Source organism: Schistocerca nitens, chromosome 11 (genome assembly GCF_023898315.1).
Source record: "Schistocerca nitens isolate TAMUIC-IGC-003100 chromosome 11, iqSchNite1.1, whole genome shotgun sequence".
In the NCBI taxonomy this organism is placed as follows: Eukaryota; Metazoa; Arthropoda; class Insecta; order Orthoptera; family Acrididae; genus Schistocerca; species Schistocerca nitens.
Window position 1 is genome coordinate 74471175 of NC_064624.1, and position 23955 is coordinate 74495129.

The following is a 23955-nucleotide window of genomic DNA, read 5'->3' on the forward strand; positions in this document are numbered from 1 at the left end:
TGACTTTTTATATCTTGTGTATGTGATACTATTGCCATGTGTATACATCATATCACCATCCCATGAGTTTTGTCAGCTCAGTGTGTAATTGTATTCTAATGATTACTGCTTCAAATATGATCTCCATGGACACTTGCTCACTATACAGATGTTTGATTTGATTAGTGTGCAAACACCACCGTATGCTCATTCTGCATTTATTCTATTTGTACCATGTGTTATATCATTTAGTAGTAGGAAGATCTGAAAATCTTGATTCCTATACTGCAGTACATACTGTGTGATAGTTTTTAATTAATTGTTGAATTCCTCCAAGTGGCAACAATAGCCATGGAAATTCTATTATGAAATCACTGAAAAGGTGCCAGTGTGGTCAGCATTTACAAATGTGACATATGCTGATCTACTGACTTTTCCTATGTGCATTTGGCGTAGTGTCCATAGAGTCTGCTGTCAACTTTCAGTTCCATTAGGCCTACGAATTAGTTCTTCATTTCGTTCTTTTCTTTTGTTTTACCTTCTTCTTCTCATTTTGCTGTTTTCCTTCAGGTAATTTTTCAGGGTGTAGATCTGTATAAGACGCCAACCAGACATTTCCTTGGCCCAATGTCTTGGTCTCTCTTAGTAATTGATTACTACTTGGCTGTACACCAGCAATATTTTGGCAGGAAGGAACCATGGAGAGGTCCTTCCTCTTTTGTTAAGTTGAAGGGATCTCCTGTCATATCCACCAGGAGGCTCCTGCTGGATCTGAAAGACTGAAAGTCAAAGGGGGCTATCCCCCTCTTGCATTTAATTTTTCGTTTTGGTCACATGTTTTTGGCTTATAGCAGGTGGTAAATTTGGTTTTAAAAAATTTGAAGTAGGCAGGGTGACAGTTGTCTCTTCTGAATAATTTGCATATTGACTGGAGGCATGCGTTCTTATTTTTTGCTTGGCTCAGTATATGACAGGCAGTCCATTATTTTATATTCTTGTGCTTTTTTTCATTTTTAATAACAGGCCAACCGATGAATGTGGTGGATAGTGTTCCATAACATTTATGCATAAAAGGCAGTTGTTTGTAAGGACAAGCTTAGTGAAGTGATCTTCCACAAATTCTGCAATTATGGTCTGCTGTGCAGTGGGATGACATGTTCACAATGTAAGCATCAAAAACAGATCATGGGCAGTGGAAGGTAAAGTTTGATGTCCACATTACACCATAAATTTAATTTTTTCTGGGAGGATATTTCCTTCAAAATCTAAGATGGAAATACATGTATCTATTTGGTTATCTTTTTGACCTTTTTGGACCTGTTGGACAAAATGTCCACAGCAGTGCTCTAAATTAGTTCATACCTCCTATTCTGCCTGGAGTAGAAGGTCTCTTTGAAAGAGAACCCTATTCAGAGTTTTATATGGAATAACAGTCAGAGGTATGCAGCCAGCTTTTCAATGTTCGAAGTGACTGATATGGTAAAGCGGATGAGGCTTCAATCAATAGTAACCCATTTCACATTTTTTCAAATGTGCTACTACTCAAAATTTATCTTCTATATGTTCCATGAAAAACAATGGCTTTTTACTGTAAATGTATCTCCAACTGTTCTAGTACACATCAGGTATTGAATAAACTGTTTTGTTCCCAGTCTTCTGGCCTGTCTCTCTTCTCATGGAACAGGCTGTATACGGAAAACAATTGGATTGTAACTGTCCACACTGAAATATCTACACCCATCTCTTGAGGCAGCAAGATCAGTACGGCCACTGTGTTGCTTTAACTGAATGTGGTTCATGTGTAAAACATCCATCCTGATGCCATCTACTCCAATAATGGGCTCTTGCTGCAGACACCATTCAGCCATAGTGAATATCATCTGCAACAATGTATGTTGCCAAGAAGCCTGTTTCCCCAAGATGATGTTCATCAACTCCATGGCATGCATGGGGAAATAGCTCAGGTTCCAAAGGTGTGTTCACTGTGTTTTCAAGGGGCACTACTGGAATGGTATGTAACAATTCATTGTCCTTCTGGCAGCCAAATATTTTTCAGTTAATATCTGCCTATCTGGATTATTTGCTTTGTTCTGTACCTACTGTGAATTAGGTGTTGCTTCCTCAGAATCTCTCCAATTTGTGTGTGTGTGTGTTTCAAGAATCTCACTTTCAGCTTCAGTTATAAAACTTTTAAAGTTTTTATTTTCCCCAACCAACTGTGACTCAGTTGAAATCTCATACAACTGTGGTTGCATGCCTTGGATGCACATATACACATGTACTGGAGACCACAAATTTTGGCGGAGGTTATCATTTACTTCAGCAGCTGAGTCTGGTGGCTGACAGAATGGTTCAACTATAGCCTTTACCATATTTGTGATTTCCATTCATGCCCAATCCATTCTGCATGCAATTGATGTAAGATCCTTGCCTACTGTTACAAATACACTACATTCCATTAAATGTCATTCTAGTAAACACTTAGCCCTTCCCCAAGGGAGTTGCTACTGTCAATTTATGCCTTCAGCCCACTAACAGTGGGGCGCTCTGCAATTTTTAACACCGCTTCATAATTGACACCAGATATACAAGGCATATATTGTACATCAGTCTTGTGAATGATATACAGAACATGGAACTACCTCACATCTGGCACTTCCCAATTGGATGTGAAACATCCAAAACTGTACCAGAATCCACACTCCATGATAAACTCAACTTGAAAGTTGGTTTGAACACTACTCTTTTACAAGTAATGGTCCTGCTGGAGTGACCCTTGTCATCCTCTGGCCTTTGAATTTTCTTACTCAGCCAGTTATAAGGGAATCAGTGGAGTGCAGACTCAACACAATACTGAAACTTGTCATCTGTCACATCTTGGGAGAGGCATTGGAGATACTACCTTGAACCTTTGGATTTGTAATCTGACACTCATCCACTACACAACATGCCCTGCATTGACTGAACAGGTCAGTTAAGAACCTCTTTCTACTTGACGTACTTGGGTGTAATTGGATACACACTACAAGACAACATTCAGTGAACATCAACATGTAGTGTTTTACTTGTGTACAACTATTTCAAATACCAAGGATTCTTTGTTGTCCTGAAGATTTTGTACATAATAATGTAGAAATAAAGCAGTGTAGTCTATCACCAAACTTACACCAAGTGTACTCTGCAGAATAGGATTCCCACAGTAACAGTGGAGGAAGAGAAAATATTAATCATCATCAAAGTGTATTAGTAACTCACCTCCTCCTTAATTACATGATGTTCAAATTCAGGAGGACATAACTGCAACAAGAAATAAACACCGGCAAATAAAATAACATTTGAACAAATGAAGTTCACTAATTTCATTAATATTACCGTACAGAGAGTATATACACTGATACAGTAAATGAGAAAATCCTTAAATGAAGTATCAATGGACAGTAATTATCTACTACAGATAGAGCAGAATGAACTAATGTCATGCACCACATTAAAACAGGACTCAAGACAACACATTTTCCTCAAAGTAAAAATTTCTTTTTTTTTATTGTCATTTATGCACTTCTTCATTCCTATATAAGGTGACATGAAGGAAAGCTTTCAGGGATGAGTAACACATGAAGATCTACATTAACAGCTCAAAGAATTTGCTACAGGCAACTTCTGTAATGTATGCCAATAACAAATTATTACTAGTGCTAATCTGCTGCCACTGATAATTATGGGCACTACTTTTGGATTACTTTAAATGTAAACTGGGAGAGAAGCTACATTTAAATAAAATACGCTGCTCTTCTTATACAACTAAGCTGCTGTCTATTCATCACCTCAAACTACAAATTTATGTAATGCTACTAGCAAAGCCAAAACCTGTTTAATACGAAAATTATGTGTCAAGCAGAATTTAAATCACTCAATGCAATCACTTGTTAATATTAAAGAAATGACTAAAAAGGTTTTGTCATAGCTGTAGGTGTTTTATTCCTGCCTCGTGTCCATTTGCAACCTGTTGTAGACTTTTGCACCAGAATACCAAACTCTACTCTGAATCCTGCACAGGGATGAATAGTTTGAATTGATATTATTTTACTTCAACTACTGTGGTTGTGGTAATATGCTGAACACTAATTATTAAAACCAAGAAGTTCAGTTATTAACATTACATAATATTTTAACTTAACCTCTAGTAGAATAAATATTTTTTGACCTTACTCACACTGCCTCTGAAGATTATGCCATAGGACACTACAGGATGAAAGTACTACAGTATGCTAGCAATCCTTTATGCTGGTTGACACAATGAGAGAGATTTATAATTGCAAAGCAGGCAGAACCAAACATTTTCTTTTTGTCAACTTATCCATATCCTGGTGACATTTCAACTTATTACCCACATGGGTGCCTAGGATCATCACGCATATAGCCTCGTCTAGTGTGTGTCCACTGATCTTTATTTCTTGCATTTTTAAGTTATTTTTATTTGTTTTAAACTGAGAGATTATAGGTTAAGATGTTTCTTATGAACCAGTTGTAAGGTTGTTCTTATTTATCCTCCTAGCTTTGTGGTATATATGTGTTTGGGCCCTTTGTTAGTATACTAATGTCATTAGTAAACATCCCACTTTCTGAAGAGTGCTCCAATAATCCTGGCTAAATCATTTAGAGAGATAATGACACAATATGTTAACATTTTGTCAATCTACATTTAGTATTATTCTTGTTGTATCATTTATTTGTGTTAAACTCTGCTCTCCACTGCCAACATAACACTCCATCCATCCAGAAGAAATGCTCGACAGCATATCATTTTTGTTTCCAGAGTATAATTTTCAGATCTAAACAATTGACACCATCCTCACAAACTGTGGACTATGCTGCATTGGAGTATCTTGCATGCTTCAACAGCAGTACCATAGATGCAAGCACATTCAAAAGGTATCTGTGGAGAGGCTAGTTAGGTAGGTAGTTTCACATTCCGTGGGTCATTTATACAATTAATAGTAATGCTGTGAAGTGAAACATTTTACATTCATGTGTAAATAGGGTACATACTGACCATCTACAAGACTTTCTTCTTTTAATACATATATGTGTTAGTAATTCCTACCCACCCCTTTTTACACAACACAAAAATAGAAATTATTCTATGAAATAAAGGCAGTTGTCAAGGAGAAAGTTTGTTAGTCTGTTTTCAAATTTTACTGTACTGTCTGTCGGACATTATATCTTTGGTAGATGATAAAAAAATTTGGTGTCAGCACTGTAAATCACTTTTTATGCTTAAGACAATTTTAATGAAGAGTAACGAATGTATTTTTCTTTCTGATATTGTAATTTTGTACACCATTGTTCCTTTCAAATTACAGTTCACTATTTACAACAATACCAAATGGTTATTGAAGAGAGGCTGGTGACTTTTCAGTAGTTACAGGGGCCAGTCTGGATGACTGATGTCTCACACATTGCAACATTAGCCAAGATGACATTTAACAAACGAAAGATATGTTAAACTATAACTGTTATATTTCCTGAGTGCAGCATCAAACCAGAAAAGCCTGTAATTAGAGGACATTTGCCTATTTGCATTTTAATCAATAGCTGTTACTTCTGAGTATTTCAGATTTGGGAACAAAGGGGTGGGTGCTACCAGTTCAAGATTTTACTACTTTGGTTGACATACCATCAAAACTGGCAGAGTTTTGAATTCTTTTGTATAATGCATGATTTTTGTCTTTTTCATGACAATTTGAAGTATTTTTAACACTGTTTGTAGAGCACCTTTCAATCTTTGTTTAGAAATAATTCTCTGTGTCAAATAAAGCTCTCTCTTCCTGGCACAATTTAGATTAATCTCAACTCCCGCAGTGAGAAACATGTTGCCACTGTCATTCTGTCAGTACTTGACTGCTCTGTTATCTTGTGTGTGGGAACTTTGTGATGAGATCCACATGCATGTATACAAAAGGCAAGTGTTAATACCATTCACATACACAGTTACAGCAGTTGCTTGTAAGATGGCAGTGAGGGAAGATGTAAGGAATGGCATGGGCCAGTTACCAAGACTACCACTTCTAACACTGGCACTTTCTTAAAAGATGCTATGAACTGTTAGCATAAAAGCATTAAAGTGTTTGAAAAACAGGGGTGGTAGGAAAGAGTCTGAAAAGTTTGTACAGATGTCGAAGAGTCTGCACCATTTCAGATTAATTAGCACTGACGTTAGCCAATGAGGCCACTGCACAGGCGAATTCAAGCAGCTTGCCAGATACAATTAGTGTCAGTTGTTCTCATAGCATAGGTGGTAGTACATAAGACCACTCAGCCTTTGCCTCGAATTCATATCTTGCTACCATCCCATGTCCTATTTTTGTATTGCTTTCCTGTTCAGTTTTAGGAACACCTTCGGCGACACTATACCTGGTGGGTTACCTGAATTTGTGCACGCAATGGCCTGATTAGCTAACTTCCGTGCTAATTAATTTGGAAATGGCACAATACATTGAATTTTTATCTTAACAACTATTTCTCAGCACAAACTACCCTACAACACCCTTACAAGCTTTTCAAGTTCTGACAACTCTGTATATTTTATGGAAACAGGTGTGAAGCTCTTTCAGGTATCAGGAGTCTTCACTCCCTCGACTTGTAAGCTAAATGAATGTATGTCCCATTGGACTACTGGGGTTGTTTCAATGGTGAAATATTTTTTATTTATTTCCTATCTTTGTACAAATTTTGGTACTTCGTGCTGCCTTCAATGTGCAGCTTGATGATAGTTTCATGTTTGCTATGTAGCTTGCAAAATCTGCAGCAAGGTCATCAGGCTTATCTGAAAAGAACTGGTTTCTATGATCTGGTAACAATGGGCACACTTACTTAGACATTTCTGTTTTAAACTACCCATTGTAGTAGTAGTGGACATTTTACAACTAGTGAAACATGATTTTCTCAGGTGTATCAACAGGTCTGCACTAAAACCTTATTTGCTGCTTTAGTCAGCATTACTCTGCAGGCAAGACATGCCACTGATGTGGAGAAGAATTTGCAGTATTTGGTGACTTCTTAGAACAAGCTATAGAAATAGATACTGCCTCGTAAAGAGTCCTGCACGCCTGGGGAGGCAACCTGTTGTTGAAATGCTTTCTGAAATGGTTATGTTCCACTGTCACACCTAATGATAGTATTCAGTTGTAAAAAATACAGAGTGTGAGATGGTGGAGGACTGTTCACCATACCCTGCCCTCAACAGGGGGACCAAACCCAAGTGTGACCAGTAATCAGTAGATTTCAAAGATGTTTATTATGGTAGCCTGAATCAGGGGGCCCTTTGCAGATAATGGAATGTTTTAGAAGAAATTAGCATTATTAAAAAACAATAAAAATTTATTAACTTTATTATCTACATTGATACACTGAGCAACAAATTTGTACCAAAAATTTGAAATTACTGGCATTTGTACATTCATTTAGATATAATATGATTAAAAACAGCCATTAAAAAAAATATTTAGCTGTAGCTTCAGAAATGTGTGTCCCATATTAAACCAACCATATACATATTTAAGTAATAACATACCCTAGATGTGTTTCAGGTAGGAAATTTTGTTAATAATCATATATCCTTGACATGAAGAATTTGTCAAATAATATGAAACACTTGCATTATAGTATACATCAACACACAAAATTATTAAACCAAACATTACTGAAGAATCTTTCCATGTTTTTACAGTTTCTTTTAGAAATTATCAAATATCCTCAAACAATTGATACAATGAATAAAAAAAATAATGGTACATACTGCTAGAGCCAATAATATTCAGTATAATAAATACAGTGGGTTTCTTGCATATTGCCAAATCTTAATCAATATTAATTAATAATTGTGAATCAAAGAAGTATTGTTTGATTTCAGTGATCAAACTGAACCTGTTTGAGTCAGAGTTTGGCTTATGGTGTATTTGTAGCATGCCTATAAAGTGGGTGCTGTGATTCATAGTAAAAGTTGCCAAAAGCGTTCCCTGAGGCACAGAATAATGGCCATGAATATATTGGATGTATTTGGTATTTGAGGTAAGAAGTCAGTAGAATTTTGTGGATATTGAATTATTTTATTGTCAAACAGAATTCTCTATTTTTGAAGAGCTCTGAAGATAGTTACTGGAACACGCAGAACAGAGTGTTTTTTAATTTATAAAGTTTATTCCACTCAGAGTTGCGATAGTAGCAGTTCATGTTGATCCAGGCCATAGCTGAACTGCACTTACATGGAATTCCACTGCGACTGTTATTCATGTAGATTATAGTAACAACTGACATTTTCATTGAGGTTTTGTTAGAGGGACTGCAGATTACTTACACCTGAAGTGGAGGATAATTTTGTAATTTGTGTTTTAAATTGAATTAAAAAGTGGTGGTAGCTCCAAGGATTTTTGTTTGATTTCTTTATTATTTCTTTTCATTTATAGTGGTGATTCAGTTTTGTTTGTCACCCAATCATTCATGGATGTTTGTTTCTGTATCTAGTCTCTGTAAACAGTTATTTTGTTTAAAAGTCAAAACCTAGTCCCCAAATCTCGTTTTCCGAAAGTGACTAAATAATTGCTATTTGAGAGAAAACATTCATTATGACAGAATCAAGCAGTATCTGAAACTGTGGAATATTAACACGTAAAGGAGGGCTGCAAAAGGCAGAGGGTCATGAGACACCAAATAACGCAACGTAGGATGGTTGGTTGGTGGATTTTGGGGAGGGGATTAAACAGCAAGGCCATGAGTCCCATCAGATTAGGAAAGAATAGGGAAAGAAGTTGGCCATGCCCTTTCAAAGGAATCATCCTGGTATTTGCCTGAAGCGATTTAGGGAAATCACGGAAAACCTAAATCGGAATGGCCAGACATGGACTCGAAATGCCATCCTCCTGAATGCAAGTCCAATGACTTAACCACTGCAAGACAGGTAACCCAAAGTACTTATAAGTTAAAAAATTTTTCACTTCAAGATCATTTAATTGATAAAATCACAGTCAAATGATTAGGGTTATAAGTTGTGTTTAAAAGGCTATAAATGTGAGTGATATATTTAAAAGCACAGAAAATACAAAGGACTAGTTTATTTTTGTTCTAGAGTTGAAAGTTTATAAGTGCAGTCATTGCCATAACTACAAGACAGATTGCTGACTGTATCTGTCAAAATTCATCCATTTGCAAACTTTTGGACTTTTGCTGGAGGTAGTATGCTTAAGTAATCCGGTAGCAAAATATATTAACCTTTACTGTGATTTGGCTAAAAGCTCAATACAGAAGTGAGTGTACTTAAGGTCTGTGATTTACATGAAAGAGTGGTCTGATGCGAGTATTGCTAGTAGTGATTCTTGGCTACGCTAAAAGGTTAGGAGTAAGAAAATCAAATTATTTCTGTTATAGGAAGAGCTCTGAATGTGTTACATATGTGCTTAGACAAAATAATTTCAGACTAACTTTAATAAATTTACAGTACTTAATCTTTGGTATTACTGGACAGAGCACCATATGCAATTGCATTTTTCTGTTAGTGTGTTGACATCAATTAAAGATCACTGCTATTGACCTTAACATAATAATAACACACAACAGAAAGGTATTTTAAAAAAACTATGTCAATAACAATCTACACAAACAGATGCCATTTGTGTGCTCACTTGCACTTCCTCAGAACCTGAGCTCCTGTGTAGTGAGAGTATTACAGCTACATTCATTCACATTGTAAATCATAATTCTTAAGACAATTAAAACAAAAAAATCACAATTTCTCCTCTTATTGGAGCTAGGTTGTGTCTGCTAGCAGCAGGGCTAGTTATGTGAGGTTATAGTTGGCAGCTCCAGCACAGTGCATGGTCCCTATCCCCACATTTCCCTATGAACTCTTCTTTGACATCCCTGCTCTACGCACTTCTCTCAAGAGTGTTATCAAAATCCTGTTTCATACATTAATTAATTTATTCAGTTCTGTGAACCCCACATGGAGGAAAAGCATTTCCATATGTAACAATAATGAGACAGATTAACAAAAGATAAGCAACTAATATAAATAAAGTCTGTAAATGGTTAACAAAAACGAACCACCACTGCACAGAATTTTTCAATTGTGCTCACATGCATAACACTTTATATATTAAAATCAGATCCAAAGCCACTCTTTTGCGAATAGATGCCACCTCATTCCTTATCTTACATAACTATCAGCCTACATTTATATGACCAAATTCAAATTTAACACAGAGAATAGTTACATACATTTGTTACAACCAATATCTGTTTATCATAACCACTGTTCTTTGTATTGGAGCTAACTGTATTTCCTAATCACTGGATCTAGATAACCCAATAATTTGTAGTAGTCAATTGGCATTTTTGTTGTTGCTCTAGTTGTGGTTATTCCTTTTTTTTTGTTAATGTCTGTCAGTAGTTTCTTGAAGACGGCAGCACCAGAATACAGAAACAATCACTGAAACTAAAACAAGTAGGCAACATCATCTTGCCATACGTGCTTTACAGGGCACAATTTAACTGAGTGTGTGTTTGTGGTTTAGGGGCAATCAGTATCAACGTTATCAGTGCTCATATGAAGAAACGAATGTTTCATAGAAAATGCAATAAAAGAAATGAAAGACAATGTGAGATTAAGTCACACTCGCTCTCCCCCAGTCTCACCTATGATCACTCACAACAATTTAACTGGTCTTTTATTCCTACTAAATATAAATTAAAGGAGTAAACTTCTACAAATTTCCATGTGGTGTCTACTGTATATGTGGTTATCTTCTTGCATAATTCTCTTGCTGCTTGCTTTCACTAAATAAATATTTTCATTACTTCATCCATAGTGTCCTATAAGGTGATTATACAAAACAGGCAATGAAAGTGTGCTGCATAAGATACTACACATTTTAAGCCAATACAATGAAGGAGGCTTCAAAATGTAAAACAGATTTAACTTGATTAATTAACCTGTGCCATGACTATATTTTAGCTCAAAATTGACCTGAACCCCAGACCACTTTACACATACTGTGGCAATTACCATATAAAGATCAGTAACTGTTTCTGGTACGAAAATGTCATTTTTGCTTGTTCACAATGGCATAATATTAGTCTTGAGAGATTAAGATGTAACTGCTCAGCTGTGAACCAGCTTCACTCTTATTCCACTATAATTTGAGCTGTCTTTAGTATGATAGTTTGAGCTCTTGACCAGTACACTTGAATAATCACCAAACCTTTCAGTGTCTAACAAATTCTTTGCTCACTGAATTAGATGATTCTCTTTATGAATCTTCTGCTGTGGTTCTTTTCCATTTCTCATCAATTTGGTGTGTGCTGCTCTAAGCATTCTGTATGTATGTAATAATTAATGGATATAATTACTTTATATTACAGCTTTTATTCCAGTTATGGATCCAGTACAGATTAGTGGTTAGTTGACTAGTCTCTTTTTTAATAGATTATGACTGACGAACATTCCTGTTAGTTGTATTTTTTAAAGCTTTGAAGTTGGTTATTTCTTCATTTTATTTCACAACTTTGGTTTTACACAGTTAACAAATGTCTATTTGTTCATATTAATGCCATGTGTTCTGGTCCTCATAATTACAATAATTAATACAGATTAAAGGATCTTTTGACTGTATGAAGTATTCTGCCCATTATATCTAATTTTCAGCTGTGAGCATGAGTCACCGTGATACCGTTCTATGGAAGTAGTACTTGCATGTTATTCATGTATTTGTACATGATGAGCTTTATTACTAAACACATCACACTTGTTGCTTAATGTATTTCATTATCATATGGCTCTCATCTTTAAGATGATATTTTGACATGATGTGGTTTATCACTGAATACTGCAAACCTGTTACCTCATGTAGTTCATTACTGTATGCCTCTCATCTGTGTTTTGGGCTTAGAATGTCCACTACTTTTAAGTGTACATGATGATGTGCTCTAACATGGCCCTGATATAGCGGACTAACCCACACGTTTTGTGCATTTGAAGTATTGACATGATATGATAAGAGTATACGATTATTATGCAATGCCTTTTGATCTGTTCATGTATCTCACGGTTTCTCTTATTTAGTAACATACACATTGCTGTTGCACTCAACAGCTGATAGATACCATTTAGAGTAGAAGTGGACTATGTGTCATAGTCCATTTGTGCTCTGTGTTGTCCATCCACTGCCACTGCATGTGATGTCAGCGAACGAAGGACTTGGGTATTCAACGTGGAACAACGTATTGGACCAGAGATCATGTGGCAGTGAATGTCAGTTGTGCAGCATGGAAGCCCTACCAAAAAGCATGGAGGAGCAATTACAAGTTTAGTTGTGTGTTCCTTTCTTTTGTCTGTAGATAATATTGTTGAATGTACTCTAACATGTTCATATTGAAAGATGTCCAAAGGAACTCAAATGGTGACTTTGTTCACAAAATGCAAGTTGTTTTCCATACGAAAACACAATGAAATACACACAATACTTTATTTATTGCTATATTGTGTAATCGAGTAATGATCACTTATAATGTTATGTGTACAACAATGTTTTTCCACCCACCAAGTAATGTTGTACAATTGCTTCGCTTGTGTATACCAATGCCCACGTTCACCATTTCTGTCATGTAGTTAATATTACATTGAAGAACTGATATTTTTATCACAGAGATATTTGCGTCTGATGGGGAAGCATGAGGAGAAGTGAGAGTGAGCATGGCTGCAGCAACAACTTTTCCTGAGGACATGCCAGAGACAAACAACGATGCCATGGTATGGAGCCAAGGAAAGGAGCACCTTAGAAATGAAGATAAATGGCTTCGTAATGTTAGGAAAGAACAGAGAGCTCTAGGTCAAGAGTATGTCAACCATAAGTGTAACCTTGTACCTTGAAAGGAACTGCAAACAAATCAAAGAGTGTTTGTACCAGTATGAGTTCCACAAAAACATCACCGAAGAATGGAAGGAACAAAGTATTCAATGAGTTTTATAATTTAGGCAGCCATGATCTGCAGTCGGCTTTCCTGTTTATCATGATTAAAGTTGTTGATAAAGCACAGTCTTACTTACGTCAGCGACATTCACACAAGGAGAAGACAAAATTGTGTTCCTTGCTCAATTGAAATGGATCTGAAATTAGGGTGTGCAAAAGATTCTTTCAGAGTACTTTAGCCATATCTGCTGGAAGAATTGATAAGGTAGTCAAGAATAAAGAGGGAAAAGCAACTCCTCCTCGTGATGGTAAAGGTAAAGGTAAACCCGGTAATAAAACACGTCCCCACAAAGTTGATGAAGTAAAATGTTTCATAGAAAAATTTCCACCTTATGAAAGCCATTATGTGTATCATAAAAATAACGGTAGAAATTATTTAGGACCAGATTTAAATTTATCAATCATGTATTCACTGTACTGTACAGAGGAGCAAATGCCGGTTTCTAATTTTATTTTCCACAATTTTTTTTTTTTCGAAAACTGCAATTTGTCATTTCATCCACCAGTGTCCAACTCTTGTCAAACATGCGATGCTTTGCAAGTAAAAATAACAGCTGCTGATAATGATAATGAGAGAACAGAGTTAATTGCAGAATGTGAATTCCATCAGCAAAAAGCTGAGTATGCTCGGGCACGTTTACAGAGTGATACTTTGCTTAGCAAATCAGATGGTAGCTTTACAGTGATAACATTGGATTTGATGAAAAATTTGTCTACACCGTTCATCTCAACTGGAGTTTGCTATTACAAAAGTCAGTTGTGGACATATTGCTTTGGCATCCACAATATGCAGAGTGATGATACATACATGTTTCTGTTAAGTAAATTTATTGCATCAAGAGGGTCACAAGAAATTGGTTCTTGTTTGCTGTACTTCATATTCAATTTTGTCAGGACTGGAAAACTAATTATGTACTCTGATCAATGTGGAGGCCAGAATAGAGACATAAAAGTCACTGTACTGTGCCAATACATTGTAAGCAGCTCAGAGTTCTCTGTGACGGAAATAGACCATCAATTTCTAGTTAGCGGACACTCATACCTGCCCTGTGATCAGGATTTTGGCTTGGTTCAGAAACAAAAGACGTATTTTCCTAATATTTACCTCCTGAACACTAGAATGATGTGGTAGTGAGTACAAAAAAAAGGAATTCGTTCAAGGTTATCAATATGAATGAGGAATGTTTCTCTTCAACAAAACAGCTCAAAAGAAACATCCTGAATCAAAAAATGTCTACAATGGTTGAACATACAGTGGCTGCAGTTTGAAGCAATCAACGGATTCAAAATATGGTATAAATACTCGAACCAAAGCAAAGAGCCATTTAAGGAAATTGATGTAGCCAAACAAACATCCACATGCATCAACTATCTTGAACTGCTTTATCCTAATGGACATGTAATTAAAGAGGCAAAAATGAAGGATCTGCTCAGTTTGTTCTGTATGTACCCCCACTTCATCATGATTTTTACAAAAATTTAAAAATGTCTTCAAATGCTGTAGAAACATTGCCAGTGGATGATTTTGAAACACAACATAGTGTTTAAAATTATAGAAACCAATGTAAAATGTTACATGTAATGTGTACAATGTATAATAATAATGTATACTATTGTCACATGCAACCTATTATGGACTTCGTGCAATGAACAGCATTAATAATCAGCGTACTAACGGACCTGTCATTGAGAATGTTCAACTACTCAGAGTGAAAATGGTCTAAGTCACAGCAAAACTGCTAATATTCTGCTACATAATTAATGTTTATAATGTATCTATGTCAGAATATTGTTCAGTAAAACCACAGTTACATCGTATGCATGTTAAAGGGCTGCACTGCATCACAGAAAAACGTTCTTTGTGAGCCTTTATAATTAGGCTTGCGACTTCCCCAGGGTTAGTCCACTTGTGCTCTCAGTGCCTCATATTCCCAAGGTTACATATAACTTCTTAGGTGTATTAGGCTGGCTCAAATGGCTCTGAGCACTATGGCACTTAACATGTGAGGTCATCAGTCCCCTAGAACTAATTAAACCTAACTAACCTAAGGACATCACACACATCCATGCCCGAGGCATGATTCGAACCTGTGACTGTAGCAGTCACGCGGTTCCAGACTAAAGTGCCTAGAACCGCTCGGTCACCACGGCCGGCAGTATTACGCTGCTAATGTATTTATACAACAATGATACCCATGTCTGTTCTGTTTATATATAACCTGACAGAGTTCATTTTACTTAGCTTATCTTTTTAAATAGTTAGATTTTACCATGTTGTTCAGTATAGATGTAATTTATATTTTATTGTCCACAACTTCCAGTGACATGATATGCTTCTATATTGGCAGTTTATGAATGGTTATGGACAGCATGTCAAAAGCACCACTATTTTATATCCTTCACATTTAATGAGGATGATGAGTAACCTGATGTCTATGTGGTGTCTGGTTCTGTATTCTTACCACATCAAGCCACAGGTTTCTTTGATTTACTGGCCTTTGTTGATGTGGCAACTAGCTTTTGTATCTTCTTTATTATCTTCCAAGAACTTATTGCTGTTAACTGTACACATTCCACTTTGTATTCTGTATTTTACTGCCTCATGGACCTTGCCATTGGTGGGGAGGCTTGCGTGCCTCAGCGATACAGATAGCCGTACCGTAGGTGCAACCACAATGGAGGGGTGGATGTTGAGAGGACAGACAAACATGTGGTTCCTGAAGAGGGGCAGCAGCCTTTCCAGTAGTTGCAGGAGCAACAGTCTGTATGATTAACTGATCTGGCCTTGTATCACTAACCAAAACGGCCTTGCTGTGCTGGTCCTGCATACGGCTGAAAGCAAGCCATCAATTTTCCTGAGGGCATGCAGCTTTAGTGTATGGTTCAATGATGATGGCGTCTTCTTGGGTAAAATATTCTGGAGGTAAAATAGTCCCCTGTTCAGATATCCAGGCGGGGACTACTCAGAAGGACGTTGTTATCAGAAGAAAGAAAACGGGCGTTCTACGGATTGGAGCATGGAATGTCAGATCCCTTAATCAGGCAGGTAGGTTAGAAAATTTAAAAAGGGAAATGGATAGGTTAAAGTTAGATATAGTGGGAATTAGTGATGTTTGGTGGCAGGAAGAACAAGACTTCCGGTCAGGTGACTACAGAGTTATAAATACAAAATGCAGGAGTAGGTTTAATAACAAATAAAAGAATAGGAGTGTGGGTTAGCTACTACAAACAGCATAGCGAACACGTTATTGTGGCCAAGATATACACGAAGTCCATGCCTACTAGAGTAGTACAAGTTTATGTGCTAACCAGCTCTGCAGATGACAAAGAGATTGATGAAATGTATGATGAGATAAAAGAAATTATTTACATAGTGAAGGGAGACGAAAATTTAATAGCCATGGGTGACTGGAATTCGGTAGTAGGAAAAGGGGAGAAGGAAAAGTAGTAGGTGAATATGGATTGGGGGGAACAAATGAAAGAGGAAGCCTCCAGGTAGAATTTTGCACAGAGCACAACTTAATCATAGGTAACACTTGGTTCAAGAATCAGAGCACAACTTAATCATAGGTAACACTTGGTTCAAGAATCATAAAACAAGGTTGTATACATGGAAGAAGCCTGGAGATACTAGAAGGTATCAGATTGATTATATAATGGTAAGAGAGAGATTTAGGAACCAGGTTTTAAATTGTAAGACATTTCCAGGGGCAGATGTGGACTCTGACCACAATCTATTGGTTATGAACTGTAGATTAAAACTGAAGAAACTGCAAGAAGGTGGGAATTTGAGAAGATGGGACCTGGATAAACTGAAAGAATCAGAGGTTGTAGAGAACTTCAGGGAGACAATTAGGGAACGACTGACAAGAATGGGGGGGAAAGAAATACAGTAGAAGTAGAATGGGTAGCTTCGAGAGACAAAATAGTGAAGGTAGCAGAGAATCAAGTAATATAAAAATGCAGTACATGAAGCAGGCAAAAAGGAATACATATATCTCAAAAATGAGATCGACAGGAAGTGCAAAATGGCTAAGCAGGGATGGCTAGAGGACAAATGTAATGATATAGAGGCGAATATCACCAGGGGTAAGATAGATATAGCCTACAGGAACATTAAAGAGATCTTTGGAGAAAAGAGAACCACTTGCATGAATATCAAGAGCTCAGATGGAAACCCAGTTCTAAGCAAAGAAGGGAAAGCAGAAAGGTGGAAGGAGTATGTAGAGGGTCTATACAAGGCCGATGATCTTGAGGACAATATTATAGAAATGGAAGAGAATGTAGATGAAGATGACATAGGAGATATGATACTGCATGACGAGTTTGACAGAGCACTGAAAGACCTAAGTCGAAACAAGGCCCCGGGAATAGACATCATTCCAGTAGAACTACTGACAGCCTTGGGAGAGCCAGGCCTAACAAAACTCTACCATCTAGTGAGCAAGATTTATGGGACAGGTAAAATACCCTCAGACTTCAAGACGAATATAATAATTCCAATCCCAAAGAAAGCAGGTGTTGACAGATGTGAAAATTACCGAACTATCAGTTTAATAAGCCACAGCTGCAAAATACTAACACGAATTCTTTACAGACGAATGGAAAAACTAGTAGAAGCTGACCTCGGGGAAGATCAGTTTGGATTCCGTAGAAATGTTGGAACACGTGAGGCAATACTGACTCTGCGACTTATCATAGAAAATAGATTAAGGAAAGACAAACCTACGTTTCTAGCATTTGTGGATTTAGAGAAAGCTTTTGACAATGTTGACTGGAATACTGTCTTTCAAATTCTAAAGGTGGCAGGGGTAAAATACAGGGAGCAAAAGGCTATTTACAATTTGTACAGAAACCAAATGGCAGTCACAGTGTCGAGGGGCATGAAAGGGAAGCAGCTGTTGGGAAGGGAGTGAGACAGGTGTGTACCCTCTCCCGAATGTTATTCAATCTGTATATTGAGCAAGCAGTAAAGGAAACAAAAGAAAAGTTTAGCGTAGGAATTAAAATCCATGGAGAAGAAATAAAACTTTGAGGTTCACTGATGACATTGTAATTCTGTCAGAGACAGCAAAGGACCTGGAAGAGCAGCTGAATGGAATGGATAGTGTCTTGAAAGGATGATATAAGATGAAAATCAACAAAAGCAAAATGAGGATAATGGAATGTTGTTGAATTAAATCAGGTGATGCTGCGGGGATTAGATTAGGAAATGAGATGCTTAAAGTAGTAAATGAGTTTTGCTATTTAGGGAGCAAAATAACTGATGATGGTCGAAGTAGAGAGGATACAAAATGTAGACTGGCAATTGCAAGGAAAGCGTTTCTGAAGAAGAGAAATTTGTTAACATAGAGTATACATTTAAGTGTCAGGAAGTCGTTTCTGAAAGTATTTGTATGGAGTGTAGCCATATATGGAAGTGAAACGTGAACAATAAATAGTTTGGACAAGAAGAGAACAGAAGCTTTCGAAATGTAGTGCTACAAAAGAATGCTGAAGATTAGATGGGTAGATCACATAACTAATGAGGAGGTATTGAATAGAATTGGAGAGGAGAGAAATTTGTGGCACAACTTGACTAGAAGAAGTGATACGTTGGTAGGGCATATTCTGAGGCATCAAGGGATCACCAATTTAGTGTTGGAGGGCAGCATGGAGGGTTAAAAGTCATAGGAGGAGCCCAAGAGATGAATACACTAAACAGATTCAGAAGGGTGTAGGTTGCAGTAGGTACTGGGAGATGATGAAGCTTGCACAGGATAGAGTAGCATGGAGAGCTGCATCAAACCAGTCTCTGGACTGAAGACCACAACAACAACATGGTTCTTAGACCCTAGCATACAATTTTTGTATTGACATTATGACAAAGCTGTACACTTACTTTTCAGTGATTTTCCTCATTTTTACAATGACATAATATAAACTATATTAAAGCAGTCTATTTACTGTATTTCTCTATTACAATGTGAAATACCAGACCATATGTAGTTTGTCAGAGTGTGATAAAGCTTAGAACACTCATCCATGTGTAGGCAAATCTTGCACTCTTCACACTCAAAGCAGGATTCTACATGCTGTTTTCTGTCAGAACAAACCTTACATTATCTAGACAATACTGCTTTTTTGTCAGTTGGAGGTATTTTTGTGGGAATCTGTCCCCATTACCTTCCTTGGAGTCTTAATGGACTTTTTGCTTGGTCTGGTCAGCCACAAATCCCATAATCAAAAAGTCTAATGCCTTTCAGAGCTTGTTCTGCTAGGTCGACATGAACATCTGTGAACCTCAGTCTTCTTTTACTGGATTTCATCATATAGTGTACTACACTCAGATTGAGAATCACCAAGTCTTACATGTAAAAACATATTTTTTACATCCCATCACATATCTTCTCATAAAAGGATTGCTGCAAACTGTTGGTTGTGCACATCGACTCCACCCATTCCTTTATTTTAGTCTTCTGATTTGTTTGCTGTTCTTCATAGTCAGGTCGATTATGAACGGTTGACAGGATGTGCACTGGTTTTCTGTCAATCCATTTCACAGTAAGAACTTTAGTTGCTGATGTAAATGTCAGCTCACCTTTTTTCAGCACTTAGTGGTGGTATGTTTTGCCCTGTTTGGTCTTAAAGTTCCAACAATGTAGGTTTTCCTCTCCAATGTCTTTAGAAACAAAGTGGGAGAACTGTACCAATTACCCATGTCTACTGTTCTCCATTCATCCAGTACAGTCTCATACAAATCCAAAACAACTTTCTCACTTGCTTGGGTGCGAATACTTTTTCTGCCTCAAGACCTGTATCAATTTTAAACGTGTAACAATATCCATTGTCAGATGAGCAGACATTTTCAAGCCAAATTGTACTTGACAGTATTTGAGACAGCTTGGCTGCAGTCCTACATGAAACAGAAATCTAATGAGGTTCCAGCAAATGTGAAAGAATACATAGTGCAATGTTTACATCAGTTTTATTCATATGATGAATGAATTATAACAGTTGGTCCTATAATATTATGGCATACAGGCAACTGTTGTCCTATGATAAACATCAATGACATCAGCAATGGCTATTGAATGTAACTGAAGAAGTAACAGCTTTTCTCAACGTAGTTTCATTCCTGTACCTTTTATTATGTTAAATTTACCTCAAGCAGAGACAAATAACTCATGAAGGATTAACATAGTTGTCATGGTCACCACCAGTCCAAAAATTATGTAATAAAATAAAACACCTGCTGCCACCGTTTTGATGTTATTTTATTATATTACAGCCAGTTTCAGTGACTCAACACACCATCTTCAAGCTGTAACTGACGCTGGGAGGATAAACTTCAATTGTATATACAATCCCGTCAGTGGCCAACATCTGTGAACTGGCTTCTGTAGAACGGTTGTAGACACACCACCACTGTTACAAAATTCTACGGAAGCCAGTTCATAGAATTTGGCCACTAATGGGATTGTGTACATGATTGGAGTTCACCCCTCACTGTAGTGTCTTCTCTTTATTTAAGATGATAAATTGTACAATCACCATTAAATTTCACATATTCTGCTCTACATTTACTTTTAATCCATATATGTACACTTTCATCTACATTAATCTTATGTTTATTTCGTGCATTCAATATGAAGGGAGAGTGTGAGGTATAATTCAAATTTCCAAAGTCTCTATCAGCTTGTTCACAAATATGAAGTATGGTATGAAATAATATCACGATTGCTAAAACTCTCCAGGTCAGCAACACTACCAACATTTCTTCAACCTTGTACAACTGCAACAATTAACTAGCCGTTATCATGCTGAAAGGTATCGTTATTTTCCAGGCTGAAATTAAGCATTAGTCCTATAAATAATGCAGATCTATTCAGTAATGCTTTGGCAACAACAGTTCTCAATGTTGTTTTCTTTTTGTCTCCCGTTGCTGTTGCCACTTGTATGTCTTCTACTGATTCATACACTACATGTCTTGCATGTTGTCTGTATCGCCTAGTGTGTGTGTGTGTGTGTGTGTGTGTGTGTGTAACTTGCCAAAAGCAAGAAGCGATTTCTTATTAGTGTTTTAGCCCTCTGGGGTGCTCTGGGAATACTCTGTGGGGCTCCCACAGGGTTTCCTCAGTGGCTCCGTGTGGCTCGATTGCAGTTACACGGCACAGAGCTGGCACTGCACAAGGCCTGGAGATGGTGTATTGAGTCACCAAAATTGGTTGCAATATAACAAAATAACATTAAAATGATAGCTGCAGTTGTTTACCTAATTATGTAAGAGAAAAGCCAGTGTCCTACAATCCATAAATCAGAAGGCTGGAGATATACAAAAAGGTTCGAACATTGGTTTGAAGAAGCTCTTCTCCCTATTCTATAAAGTGCAATTCTGTTTACTTCAGCATCTGTTTTTTCCTCCGTGAACATTTTCTTCTAAAGTGTAAATTGTGGCAAAATTATAAATACGTTAATGCAAAATCAGGTGGGAATTAACATTGTGAATTGTGGAAATTTGATGGGAGTGATAAAAACATGTTGTAAAAGTGGGAAAACGTTAATTTGAGGAAAAAGTAGGATTAAACTGTCTAACTTTTCTCACCTCCATTGCATTCTGATAAAACATACTAACTTTAAATTTTTGAGAACTTTAGAATATTTTGTCTTGTGGTTTCGTTCTTTCTTTCAAGACTGATTGTAATCTGTTCCCAAGCTAAAAATTTTGCCTTTAGAAGCTCAATAATCACAGAATTTAGCCTGCTCAGTCAGCTTACCTTTCCACACACTGCTAGGAGCTCATCTTATCTATCAGGATTCATTAGCCCATATTGTCTTTATATATACACTCCTGGAAATTGAAATAAGAACACCGTGAATTCATTGTCCCAGGAAGGGGAAACTTTGTTGACACATTCCTGGGGTCAGATACATCACATGATCACACTGACAGAACCACAGGCACATAGACACAAGCAACAGAGCATGCACAATGTCGGCACTAGTACAGTGTATATCCACCTTTCGCAGCAATGCAGGCTGCTATTCTCTCATGGAGACGATCATAGAGATGCTGGATGTAGTCCTGTGGAACGGCTTGCCATGCCATTTCCACCTGGCGCCTCAGTTGGACCAGCGTTCGTGCTGGACGTGCAGACCGCGTGAGACGATGCTTCATCCAGTCCCAAACATGCTCAATGGGGACAGATCCGGAGATCTTGCTGGCCAGGGTAGTTGACTCACACCTTCTAGAGCACGTTGGGTGGCACGGGATACATGCGGACGTGCATTGTCCTGTTGGAACAGCAAGTTCCCTTGCCGGTCTAGGAATGGTAGAACGATGGGTTCGATGACGGTTTGGATGTACCATGCACTATTCAGTGTCCCCTCGACGATCACCAGTGGTGTACGGCCAGTGTAGGAGATCGCTCCCCACACCATGATGCCGGGTGTTGGCCCTGTGTGCCTCGGTCATATGCAGTCCTGATTGTGGCGCTCACCTGCACGGCGCCAAACACGCATACGACCATCATTGGCACCAAGGCAGAAGCGACTCTCATCGCTGAAGACGACACGTCTCCATTCGTCCCTCAAATTCACACCTGTCGCGACACCACTGGAGGCGGGCTGCACGATGTTGGGGCGTGAGCGGAAGACGGCCTAACGGTGTGCGGGACCGTAGCCCAGCTTCATGGAGACGGTTGCGAATGGTCCTTGCCGATACCCCAGGAGCAACAGTGTCCCTAATTTGCTGGGAAGTGGCGGTGCGGTCCCCTACGGCACTGCGTAGGATCCTACGGTCTTGGCGTGCATCCGTGTGTCGCTGCGGTCCGGTCCCAGGTCGACGGGCACGTGCACCTTCCACCGACCACTGGCGACAACATCGATGTACTGTGGAGACCTCACGCCCCACGTGTTGAGCAATTCGGCGGTACGTCCACCCGGCCTCCCGCATGCCCACTATACGCCCTCGCTCAAAGTCCGTCAACTGCACATACGGTTCACGTCCACGCTGTCGCGGCATGCTACCAGTGTTAAAGACTGCGATGGAGCTCCGTATGCCACGGCAAACTGGCTGACACTGACGGCGTCGGTGCACAAATGCTGCGCAGCTAGCGCCATTCGACGGCCAACACTGCGGTTCCTGGTGTGTCCGCTGTGCCGTGCATATGATCATTGCTTGTACAGCCCTCTCGCAGTGTCCGGAGCAAGTATGGTGGGTTTGACACACCGGTGTCAATGTGTTCTTTTTTCCATTTCCAGGAGTGTGTGTGTATATATATATATATACATATATATATATATATATATATATATATATATATATATATATATGACAAAAATGTGGAGTAAAGGCTCAGCTTTCTTGCCAAAATAGTTATGGTTTTAATGACATTTCAATAAACTCAAATTTTATTTTATTCAAACACTTAGCAAAGATGACAAGACAGAAAGGAGGAAGGGATATAAAGAACTGCTACATAAAGGAAAGGAACTTGAAGACCACATAATGGTGTTTAAAATGGTAGTGAAGTGGATGAAAATGCTGAAAAATGTCTTCATGTTCTATTCTTGCGTTCAGGATTGTCTGTCTGTAGTGTGTCCCTGACCTAAAAAAATGGTTTTGTTAGGTTCAATTATCACAGGAATATGCTACTGTGAGAAGACATTCTGCTCTGAGCTGCTGGAAAAGGCACTTGTGTGCATTACGTGTGCTTGTTTGTATGAATAAATGTGGGGGGGTTTCTTTGTCTGAAGAAGGATTTGGCCAAAAGATAATGTGTAACTGTCTTTTCATTGTGCCTGTCTGTAACTCAACATGTCAGTTTTATATGAGCAGCAATCTATATTTTTTCTTATATTGTTGATAGTGTGAGAAGAATCTGACAGAACATTCAAGCACTTAAATCTTTTTTTCAGGTAGCAGCTTTCTTATTAACATACCCATTACATTAAGATGGTGTAACTGTGAAAA

The 23955-nt window shown here is 37.9% G+C and overlaps 1 protein-coding gene across 4 annotated transcripts in view; it reads right to left on the reverse strand.

The window, feature by feature from the left end:
- LOC126212868 (zinc finger protein 664-like) overlaps positions 1-23955 on the reverse strand; it is a 250682-nt gene that overhangs the window by 182498 nt on the left and 44229 nt on the right. For all 4 annotated transcript variants that reach the window (XM_049940360.1, XM_049940361.1, XM_049940358.1 and 1 more), the window contains exon 4: positions 3235-3276. In XM_049940360.1, coding sequence (XP_049796317.1) covers positions 3235-3276 — 42 coding nt within the window. The remainder of the gene's footprint in view (positions 1-3234; positions 3277-23955) is intronic.